Raw genomic sequence first — 12,265 nt, forward strand, 5'->3', positions numbered from 1 at the left:
CTCTTTCAGTGGCTCATGTAGCATGGGTCCTAAATGTTCAAGCACCTTTTCTCTGTCGTTACAGGCTCATTTTGACAGAGTGGTCGTCAATCTAAGTGGTGTTGCGGTTGTTACTAGATCGTTGGGGCTATCCCAGGTTGGATCTGTGGTCCTCTGATAGCAATGCAGATTTCCTCTATTTTTGCCGTCGTCATGAGATTTCCAAGGCGCAGAGTGTGGACGTTCTTCTACTATGCTTCTCAGCTGGTTTAAGGTATGCCTTTCTTCCTCGTCCTCTGATAGGGTGTCTTCTTTTGGAAGGTCGACACACACAGGGAATGTCTGATTTTGGTAGCACTGGTGTGGTCTCGAAGTACATGGTGTGCCGGTTTTCCACGTCCTTTGGTGAACTTTTCTTTCAAACTTCTGGTGCAGCGAGGTCCTGTCATTCATCCGAATCGGTTCTCTGCTGTATTACGGCCTGGCTCTTGAATGGCCTCAATTGTTTAGCAGGGGTTATTTTTCTTAGCTCATTACTTCTTTGATTGATGAGCGCGCTTGGAGGATCTTGAGGATAGGCTAAAGCTCATGCACAAATCTCCTTTTGTGCTTTGGTTATGTAAGGTTACATTTGTGTAGAGGGACTTGATCTAAGCTCTTCCTTTCGCTTCTCTTAAGGTGCAGATTGCGATTTTCTCGTCCTTTTGGGATGGTATCTGGAGGAGGTCTTTAGCTAGTTTTCTAGCTGTGGTGCGTTTTTTGAGCGCGGTTAATCTCCTTCCTTTTCCCTAGCGATGTACTTTTCCTCGTTGGGGTCTGAATTTCGTTCTGGCAGTTCTTGCTAAGCCTCTCTTTGACCCTTTGTCGTCCTGTACTCTGAAAGGCTTGGCTTTGAAGGTAGTATTTTTGCTGGCCATTGTTTCCGCTAGGCAAGTTTCGGAGTTGCAGGTGTTGTGTATATCGCTTTTCTTGGACTTCTGTTCCGATCGCATAGTATTCCGGCCAGTTCCTTCCTATCTCTCCAAGTGGTATTTTGCTTTTATGCTTCTCAGCTGATGGCCTTGCCTGGTTACGTTCCTTTTTCGGCTCAGAGAAACAGCGGCATTTGAAGTGTTTGGATGTCAAATGGGGGTTCATCCACTATTTTGATTTTTTTCTGGTTACATCTGTTGATCTTCTTCTTTGTTGTATTTTGAGATAGGCGTAAGGGGTTCATGGCCTCTAAACCTATTTATTCCTCGATGATTTTAAGTACAGAGTACTTAGGCTTATCTTCTTTCGGGGAAACTTGTTCTACAGCATTTTGGAGCTCGTTCTGCAACAGGTCATATAGTCTTGTAGACAGAGTGTGGTCTGGGGCCTCCACAAGACAGTGATACGGTGGCCATTTTGTCATCTCTGCATTCTTTTTCTAAGCTCTGACGTTTCGACGTCCTCAGTCGTCGGCAGGTTTCGTTTTGAAGCATGCATTTTTGTCGGCGGGGCTGCTAGGGTCCCTCCCACATTTTCACTGCTTTGTTACTTCCCATCAGTCACATTCTGGGCCGGTCCCGAGGGACGCTAAGGAAGGGTAAATTAGGCCTTACCTGCTAATTTTCTTTCCTTTAGTCCCTCCGGACTGGCCCAGATCCCTCCCTTCTGATATCTGTGTTTGTTCGGAGCCGTGTTGTTAGTTTCTTGGTCTATATTAAATAAAAAAATAAAAATACATAAAATAACAAACAAACAAAGAATCTTACTGAAATGTCCTGTATGAAGGACCATGATGTGTTTGAAGGCACTCACCCATTGTTGGCAATGTGCCGGTAGCTGCTCAGGTTTTTGGATGCACAGGTTTTCTATTTCTTCTATGCCTTTCCTTCTGCTTTGGTACCTTATTACTGGATCTTTCTCTAGCTGGCAAGGGCTCTTATTGGCTGGCTAGAGTCACAGTTTTTTTTTCTCAGTCTCCACCTGCTGGAAGGCGTGCACAACCCATCAGTCACATTCTGGGCTGGTCCGGAGGGACTAAAGGAAAGAAAATTAGCAGGTAAGGCCTAATTTACCCCTACCTCTTATCCCATGACTCTCCAATTTTCTCTGGAGTCTTTCATGAGGTACTTTGTCAAACGCCTTTTGAAAATCCAGATACACCATATTGACCTGCTCACCTTTATCCACATGTTTGTTCACCCCTTCACAGAAATGTAATAGATTGGTGAGGCAAGATTCCCTTCACTAAATCCATGTTGACTTTGTCTCATTAATCCATGCTTTTGAACATTCTCAGTAATTTTGTTCTTAATAATAGTGTCTACCATTTTGCACGGCACTGACGTCAGGCTCACCGGTCTATAATATCCCAGATCATCACTGGAACCTTTTTTAAAAATTGGTATTACATTGGCCACCCTCCAAATTTCCGGAGCCATGCTTGATTTTAAAGATAAATTACATATTACTAACAGTAATACTGCAAGTTCATTTTTCAATTCTATAAGTACTCTGGGATGAATACCATCTCGTCCAGGAGATTTGCCATTCTTTGTCAAATTGCACCATTACATCCTCCAGGTTCATAGAGATTTAATTCAGTTTCTCTGGACTCGTTAGCTTTGAATACCATTTCTGGCACCGGTATCCTCTCCCAAATCTTCCTCGGTGAAGACCAAAACAAAGAATTCATTTAATCTCTCTACTATGTCTTTGTCTCCCTGATTGCTCCTTTTACCCCTCAGGCATCTAGCGGTCCAACTGATTCTTTTGCTGGCTTCTTGCTTTTAATATACCTAAAAAAAAAAATGTACTATGCACTTTTGCCTCCAGCACAGTCATTTTTTCAAAGTCTCTTTGCCTTTCTTACCAGCGCTTTTCATTTGACTTGCCATTCCTTATGCTGTTTCTTATTATTTTCAGTCGGTTCCTTCTATTTTCTGAAGGATTTTCTTTTAGTTCTAATAGCTTACGTCACCTCACTTTTTAACCATGCCTGCTGTCGTTTGGTCTTCCTTCCTCCTTTTTTAATACACGGAGTATATTGGTATTTTTGAACAGCATTCAAGCCTGATGTAAATTTTTGACCTTCGCAGCTGCTGCTCTGTTTTTGTTTTTTTTTTTCCACCATTCTTCTCATTTTATCTTAGTCTCCTTTTTGAAAGTTTAATCTTAACGTATTGGATTTCCTGTGTGTACTTACTCCAGAGCCGATATCACAGTTATCAAGCGGCCCCAGCACCATTATCTTCTGCACCAGAATTTTTCCTTCTCTTTTTGGATCCTGTACCAGCTGCTTCATAAAGCAGTTTGGTGTAAACATATGAAAAACTGGTTTCATATGTTGATTTGTATTTTAGGCCTAGACATCTAGGGTGAGCTACTTTCTTGCGCTCATGATTGTGTTGTGTTTTGGTAGCTCTGTTAGGCTTGTCAAGTGTTCCGGTGCGAGGCAGAAGAATATTCTGTGTGCCAGAGAACAGATCTTGAAGGATATATGTGCTTTGATAGATAGCCAGTATAGGTCTTGGATTAGTGGTTTCGCAATTTTTCAAACCAATATTTTTCTGAATAATTAGTCTTGCTGCTGTTTTGTGCTGTTTGTAGCCTTTTCAGTGTTTGTTCCTTGCGTCCGGCTTATATTCTGTTGCTGTAATCTGCATGGGTGAGGACTATGTATTAGACTAGTGAGCGGAATGTTTCTGTTGAGAAATAGTTTTTTATTTGTTTCAGTTTCCACATTGTGTGAAACAATTTCTTTGTAGTGTTTGAGATCTGGTTGTCGAAGGTTATATTACGATCTATGGTGACTCTTAGGATTTTTATTTCATCTGATATTGGTGAGGATTTTTCTATAGCATTGATATTTGTAAAATGTTCAGTGTTGTGTGGTGATGTAAATTTCAGGCAGTGTGTTTTTTCCATGTTCAGCTCTAGTTTGAATGCTGATGCCCAAGATTTCATGGTGTTTAAGCCTTCCATGATCCTGGTTGTGATTTCGTGCAGGTTCTTTTTGAAAGGGATAAAGGTGGACACGTCGTCAGCATATATGAAGGGATTGAAGCCTTGTTTGGATAGTGATTGGGCAAGGGGTGGGCCATCATTAGATTGAATAGTTTTGGTGAGAATTGCTATAGCCTCTAACACCCCGGCTAACAACTGGCAAGCCAGGAGCCACACCCAGGCAGATTTTTGATGGAGCTCGAAGAAGCTGCAGCCACTCTGCTTGAGGAGATAGAGAATACTGAAGAGGCAGTGGAGCTGGCTGGCCATGAGGCACTGTGAAAAGTTGAGTGCTCTCTATCTCCCCCTGCTGGTTGATGGACACAACCCATACGTAATGGCTTCATCTGCTATGACTAAAGGAAAGAAAATTACCAAGGTAATAACCTAATTTTCCCTTGCCTTTCATACCCTTTCACTTTCCTTGTTTTGGTCATATTTGCTGCATTCAATGACCTGGAAAACAAGCTACCAAACGATGACGTTTGTGTTTTATTTGTTTTCTTTGCACAATGCTTCTTCACCTTTCTAATCCAAAGCTAGTTCAATGTACTGCAGCATCGATTGGACCGTTAGGTAGATCCAGTTAAATTATTTTGGAGCTCTGAATATGTGAAATAAAATCTGTGAAATGTGCTAAGTAGTTTAAATGCCTGCCTTTTAAACTGTGAGCAAAAAAATACTTTAGAAGCTAATGGTTTAGGTGTATTGATGCTAAGCTCTTATATTACGTTAAAATATATTATCGTTTGCCTTCACTTCTATGTCATGATTACCTCTCTGGACTGTCAGTACATTTCTAACTAGCTTTTGATAGCTACACATCTCCCTTTCATATGGGATATATATTTGTTGACTGCTGCAGTTAAAATTAACACCTTTATGATATTCAGTGCAGTATGGAACAGACAGAATTACATCGTGATTGTTATTTAAACTGCACAAATTCATCAGGTCAAATCAGAATGAGCAGGATAATTCAATGGATAGATAAACTGATTCTGTTATAATGGTGCTAGAAAGTAAAAGGGTGGGAAAGGTAAAAGTACCCTTTTCCACTATTTTACATTGCACTGTCATTATTGCAACCCGTTACTTGCTTCCAGGGCTGGAAATGTTCCAGATGCTGGATTGCCTAGACAATTAAAGCTAGCAGAACAGGAGCTGCTGCCGCTACCAACCTAAGTGTAAGCTGAAAGAAGGTGGCGCTGCTGCATCCAAGAGTGACATCACAGCCTAGGGAAGCCTTTTGCTGCTAGGGTGCATAGCAGAGCTGCCTCAATATTGATTTGCCCCCTGCTGGTGGGCTGTATTAAGGATGAGGCACTTTGGCAATCACTGGCCTACATGGAGGAGGAATCAAAATGAGAGACTACCTCCATGTGGCCTGGTGGCAGAGTTGCAGCTAGGGTTGGTCACCGGGTCACATAGAGGAGTTAGAGCTGCAGATGTGGGTCAGTCTTTTGCTACCATGTCGCACAGAGGAGAAAGCGTAGCTGCAGTCAGGGTCGGTCTGTTACAGAAAGGAGGAGAAGGAGTTGCTGCAACAGCCCCTTGTCATCAGGTTGCACAGAGTTAAGCCCCATTCTACTGGGCTGCACACAAGGGAAGTTGCTGCCATGGTGTTGAAGGAACACCCAGCTGCTTCTGGCCAGCATCAAGAAGTTGCAATAAGTGGAGGGAAAAAGATAAATATTTTTTTCAGCTTCATGTATTTTGGCCACATTATCCCTTGCATTAGCCTGCTTATTGTGATTTGACTTGATAAAATGTGCATAGCTCTTGAAAGCTAGTCAGAAATGTATTAAGTTGATCCATAAAAATGCGTTACCCAAAACTTATATGTTGACCTTTAATTCTGTGTATCCAGGTAGACTAACATAGCAACCACACAGCTTTAATTCAAGATTACCTTAAGATACAAAGTTATGCTTCTATGTGCATTACCAATGAACAGAGGTAACCGCTGGGATTTATTAGCGGTAGTGTGGGCTTCCTGTTTTGTACACCACTTAATGGAACACCACTGGGATTTACTTTGTTACGTCTTCTCCTAATCAGATGATTTGAAATTGAGTAAACTTTAGTAGCCAAAGTTTGCCATACAGTTACTGTTATGTTATTATCCATACTTAGTAGTAAATGTAATCCATAGCATGTAAATTTGCTAGGAAGTAGATAATTCTGTCACATATTCTGGATATATCCGCACAAAAGTCCCAGCATATAACTGTTTAAATATATGGATTTATAAATTACATTCATTTATACTTTCTTTCTAATTACTCATATATTCTTTTTGTAATTTTCTTTTTTTCCATAGCACTTCCCTTTCTCAATTTAGAATATTTTATTTTATGGACCATCAGAAATAACGAAGAGCAATAATAATGCAGTATACCAATCCTCGGTCCTTTTTATAAAATTGCAGTCCATAAATCGCCAATGTTTCGCCACTCACCTTTGGCTCCTGTCCCTAAAGAAGAGTTTGCGAGAGTGGATAGATGATATAATAGACCACTACCCTGAAGGAGGTGACGAAAACACTGGCCGTGTTGGCAGTGGGTCCAGAACTTTAAGTTAAGTGGTTAAAGAGAATTGACAATTTATAGGACCACAATTTTATAAAAACGACCGATGGGGATTGGAAGCGATAAAAGGCAATAGTATACTGCATTATTACTCTTCGCTATTTCTGATGATTCATAAAATATTCTGAATTGAAAATAGGAAGTGCAATGGAAAAAAAGAACTGGGGAAAAAAAATATACAAAAAGAATGTAAGAATGAATGTCATAAATTCATGCTGGGACTTCTTATGCTGATGTATAATTGGGAGTTCAGTGATACAACCTGCCCTCTATAATTGGATTTAACATTATGGATAAGCATGACATTACAGTACAGTCTTGATTATCCAACCACTGATCGGACCATCTGACATATCTGACAAACCCCCGGTGATATCACCATGTTGCCGTTAAGAAGCATGCAATTTCTTTTTCTGTTTTCCCGTATTGCACAGAGGGAAGTTTCACAACTGAGGCAAATAGTTTTTAACTTGGGGCCCTACTATAAAGTTGTTAATAAACAGTTTTTGAAAATTGGGAACTCTGTGCTTTTGTTTATGCATTGTTTGAGGAGTTACCATTATTATCCAACAACGGGTCGGTCTCGGTTACATCGGATAATCAGTACTTTACTGTATTTTGATCAATATTTGTGTTTAGTGGTACCTCTATAGCTCTAATTTTATGTTTAAAATACTGTGCTCTAAATTTAAGATTGTGTTTTTTGTTTTGTTCATCTCTAGGGCCATCTTTCTGAAGGACTGGTTACCAAATGGTACAGATCTCCTCGTCTGTTACTTTCTCCTAATAATTATACTAAAGCCATTGACATGTGGGCTGCAGGTTGCATCTTTGCTGAAATGCTTACTGGGAAAACCTTATTTGCAGGTTAGTGAAAAATATCAATTTTCAGACAATCCTAAGAATATATTGTTTCCTTCCACACTTATGCCACTATGCAAGGCAGGTTTCCTTAGCATCTCTCCGGACCGGCCCAGAATGTGACTGATGGGTTGTGCACGCCTTCCAGCAGGTGGAGACTGAGAAAAAACTGTGACGCTAGCAAGCCAATAAGAGTTTTTGCCAGACAGAGAAAGATCCAGTAATCTCAGTCTCCAGCAGGTGGAAGGTGGTGAGTCCTTCAGTCTCATTCTTTCTCTAGTCTCTATAGTTAATTTTTCTGGTGAAAGGTTCAGCTTATTACTGTGCATCTTTAAAAAAAAAAAAAAAAACCTGCTTTGTAGGGGCTGAGGTCCGTGAGGGTCTCTGTTTGCCCCGGGGGTGTCTCACTCGGGTGGTCGAGTCCCTCCCCCCTGTTCGTCCCTGAAGAAAGACCATAAATTTAAATTTTGGTACTTTGGAAAGCAGTCTGTTGTCAGGAACAAGTCTGACTGATGTAAAGTTTCCTCCAGCTCTTCATGGTAAGAACTGTAGAGACAGGGAGAGGCAGCTGCTCTTAAAAGGAAAAGTAAAAGAAAATCCGGGCTTTGGGTTCGTGATTTACAGCGTTGCTGTTTGTGCCTGAGATTGGGCGAGCAGGGCAGCTCCCTCCTTGGTGTTTGCTGGTGAACAGCGCTTTTACTTTCGTTTTTGGAGTTTGTTTTATAATCAGCTGTTTTCAATGTTGGAGAGATTGCGCTGATGCTCCATTTGTCAGCGTCGGGGCCTCAGGTCAAGCGGCGTCTGCAAATTCTGCACTGTGGCGGAAATTTTTGAGGAGCAGGGTGCAGGACCGGCTAAATCGCCGGCATCGGTGGTACCGGCGTCGGGAGGGGGGGGGGGGGCGATTCGGGGGTTGGTAATGCGGTCGCGTCTCCCGCTCCCTCGATGCCGGTTTTGGCAGGAACGTCCGCCATTTTGGATATTGCCGGGTCTGACGCTTCTCGGGCCTCTCTGCCTTCGCTGCCGGCTGCTTCAGCTCCAATTTTGTCTCGGGGCAGCTGGTTTCCCTCCTGAGTTCGTGGTACAGATGTACCAAGACTTCTTGTTACATCAATCTGCCCCTGCTGAACCTCCAGTAAAGAGATCTCTGGAGGGTTCTTCTGTGCCTTTAAAAAGGGTCAGGCAATCTGTGCAGGCAGAGCAGGATGATTCCTTTGATCCTGACCAAGAGTTTCCTGCTCAGGCAAAGGAGTCATGGCTCCCTGAAGAGGTTTTTTCTGAGGATTTTAATCAGGCAGTAGATGGAGAAGAATCCCTTCCTGTGGGGGAGGATCCTTCAGTGGTCAGAATTTTTCATAAGGATGATTTTCAGGAGCTTATTTCTCAAGTTTCCTCTACTCTCCATTTTGACGACCAGGATAGTCCTGGGGTCGAGCCTAGAAAGGTGGATTTGCTGGTCAAGGGTATTCGCAGGGCTGGTAAGTCTTTTCCCATGCATCAGGACATTAGAGATATTATCCAGGCTCATTGGAAGCGTCCAGATTCTGCATTTTGGCTTGCTAGAGCAATGGGCAGACTTTACCCGGTTCCTGACTCTGATAAAGATCTTTTAAGCTCTCCCGTAGTGGATGCAGTGGTTTCCGCGGTTACTAAGCGTAACACGGTTCCGGTAGATGATGGCACGGCTCTGCGGGACCCCCAGGATCGCCGGATTGAATCCTTGTTGAAGAATGTTTTTGATGTTTCGGTCTTGCAGTGCAGGCCGCCATTTGTGGTTCATTGGTTGCGAGGGCGAGTTTCCAGTGGTCTGAGAAGGTCTTAGGCCGTTCTTCAGATGATCTTTCCGCTATTGATCATGAGGTGGCTAAGCTGGAGATGGCTTCAGCTTTTTTGGCAGATGCTCTGTATGGTTTACTTCGGGCTTCTTCAAAGTCTGTGGCTTTTTCTGTGGCAGCTCGCCATACTCTTTGGCTTCGTAGTTGGTCAGCGAATGCGGCATCTAAGTCCAAACTTAGTAAATATCTCTTTAAGGGTTCTTTTTTGTTGGTGAGGAGTTGGACAAGCTGGTGAATAGCCTGGGAGAAGCTAAAGTTCCGAGGTTGCCGGAGGATCATCCTAGAGGTTCTGGTCGTGGTCATTTCTCAGCTCGTGGAAGACGCCATGATTTTCGTCGTTTTCGCCCAACCAGAGTTTCCTTAGCGTCCCTCCGGACCAGGATTGGACTGATGGGTTGTGCTCGCCTACCAGCAGGTGGAGACTGAGAAAAAACTCTGACTCTAGAGAGCCAATAGGAGCCCTGGCCATGTGACCTTAGCCTCAGTATTTTCTCAGTCTCTCAGCAGGTAGGAAGTGAGCCCATTAGTCTCTCTCCTTTTCTCTTTAGATATTACAGATATTTGTGATAATTCTTCTGTGCCTGGAATCTTATTTAGAGGCTTGACAGGGTTTCCTTTCTCTTCTTTCTTTGACAGCCTCGGGGGTGTTAAACTCGGGTGTCTCGAGTCCACCCCCCTTCCTCCCCATCTCCCTGGCTTAGCAGGGAAGGGCCGTCCCTTTCTCTGGAAAGGTGTACCGTCTTTGGGAGAGGCAGCCACTTTTAACAGGTAGCTGCTTTAAAAGAATTAAATCAGATAAAAGGAAATTCAAAGAAGCAGCCTTTCTTTCCCCAGACTTCTAACGAGCAGGCAGCTCCAGTGTTTTATTATGATTGAGGGGTTATAAAAAAAAAAATAATTCAGTATCTGTGACTTTAAACAGCGATTTTTCTCGTCAGATTTAATTTCCTCCATTTTCTTGCGTTTTGGTGGCGGCAGTTTAAACAAATGAAAAAAAAAAAAAAAAGAAAGGTGCGAACCGCATAAGCGCGGCCACCTGTTTTTTCCGATATGGCTTAAAAGTTCAAACAGCTGCTGTCGGTCAGCGTCGCGCAGTTCACGCAGCCGGAATGTGTAAATTTTGCTCTCCCTTCAAGGTTTCTTCGGGTCCGGTGCTGCCTCCAGTTTTTTCAGGTCCTTTTTCGCCGGCTGTTGTTTCTTCGCCGTTCCACTGGGCTCCGCTTGTTCGGAGGTGTCGGGCGCGCTGTCGACGATCGCCACAGGGCCAGTGGAGCGAACGGCGGCCATTTTGTTTCTCCCTCCATCTTATCAGTCGGGGATCTCTCTGCTGAAGGTAAGGCTGCAGTTCATAGAGCAGTTCGGCTCCAAGATGTGTACACTTTTGTATGTGCTGAACGGCGTATTCTAAAATGCTCTTCACATCAGCAGGCAATATTTGGTTGAAAGGGGGCTCCTTTCATATATGGATATATAACAAGCTTTTCTTCTTTTAAATTTCTATGTATCACGGGGCTGTTAACACTAGTTTTTTCTGGTGCTCAGTCATTTTTCATTGCCTGGTGGAAAGTCTACATCTTATCATAATATCATAATTCATTTCAAGCATTTTTCTCAATAGCTGTAGTATTATACAGTGTTTTAAGAACTTTAGAAACTTTTTCTATAGGCATAGAGTAAATTTCTGTCTTTCTCATTCCCTGGTGAATAGGACTACATTGTCTAAGAGTCAATTGATTGGTACTTTGCAATTCTGACCATAATATCTTAGTTCCTTTCAAGCATTTTACTCCATGCCTATGATGTAATATAGTGTTTTAAGAACTTAACAGACACTCTCAATGGCTGTAGTGTTATACAGTGTTTTCTTTTTCCGACTTTAAGAAGCCTTCTCTAGAGGCATACAGTATATTGTTCAGATGCCATGGGGATATATCAGCTCATTCATATTCTCTGAGGGACAGTCCTGTCTACCAAGCTCCCGGTCACTCAGCTGCCTTAGCAGGCATGCTTTATTCATGTCTTCCCTTCTTTTCCAACTGCCTTGAAGCCTCTCATATTTCATTTTAGCTTTCTTCTGGTTTTTACAGGACATATGGTCACTTAGAGGATAAAGTCATCCTTTCACTTAAAGATAGTGGACGGTCCTCAAACCATCTACTCGTGTTTGTCTCTACTCTATCAGTTCAGCATTGGCAGATTATAAACATCCTGGTTTGGTCCAGTATGCCTATACATACCATCTGCTATCTCTTCCTCTTCCTTAGAGACCTGATGTTATATCAAGCTTTCTTGAATTCAGATACAGTCTTGTCTACACTGCCTTCACCAAGTGGCTGTGGCACAACTTCACTTTTTTCGTTACAGGTAATTTCCAAGTTTGTCCTTTTTCATTTTCATTCTATGCGCCTTCACTCCAGAGTGTTCTTTCAATTGGTAGGGGATTCACTCACTTCCTGTGTATTTATACCATAGGTACATAAGTATGGTTATGCTGGGTAAGGCCTAAAGTCCATCAAGTCCAGCATTCATATCTAATGGGCATAGGTACATAAGTTTTGCCATTCTGGGGAAGCTCAAATGTCCACCTTTCTACAGCCAGAACAGCATTAAAGAAAAAAAAAAAACCTCTCACGAGAGTATCGAACAGAAATCTCTGCTCCAAAAGCAAGGCTTTGCAGTAATTCTGCAAACTAACGCATACAATATTTGCCATGGCTGTTCACCACTAGGAACACCGGGGACCCTGGGCCTAGGTTCGGTGTTTTAACCTGAAACAAGCTCAACATTCATATCTATTGGGTGTGAGTCTGGTACTACTACTTAACATTTCTAGAGCGCTACTAGGGTTACGCAGCGCTGTACAAATTAACAAAGAAGGACGTTCCCTGCTCAAAGGAGCTTACAATCTACATCTCAGTGAGGGAGGACGCATGACCGTGGTACGTGGATTAGTGGTATGTGGATTAGGGAGATCCAAGAAATTACAGGCCGGTGAATCAGACGTTCATACTGGGACAATTTTTT

General features: G+C 42.6%; 1 protein-coding gene across 3 annotated transcripts in view; it reads left to right on the forward strand.

The window, feature by feature from the left end:
* Window positions 1-12,265, forward strand: part of MAPK6 (mitogen-activated protein kinase 6) — a 148,145-nt gene that overhangs the window by 83,980 nt on the left and 51,900 nt on the right. For all 3 annotated transcript variants that reach the window (XM_030189344.1, XM_030189338.1, XM_030189351.1), the window contains exon 3: window positions 7,268-7,412. In XM_030189344.1, the coding sequence (XP_030045204.1) occupies window positions 7,268-7,412 (145 nt within the window). The remainder of the gene's footprint in view (window positions 1-7,267; window positions 7,413-12,265) is intronic.

The sequence above is a fragment of the Microcaecilia unicolor genome, chromosome 1, assembly GCF_901765095.1.
Source record: "Microcaecilia unicolor chromosome 1, aMicUni1.1, whole genome shotgun sequence".
Taxonomy (NCBI): domain Eukaryota; kingdom Metazoa; phylum Chordata; class Amphibia; order Gymnophiona; family Siphonopidae; genus Microcaecilia; species Microcaecilia unicolor.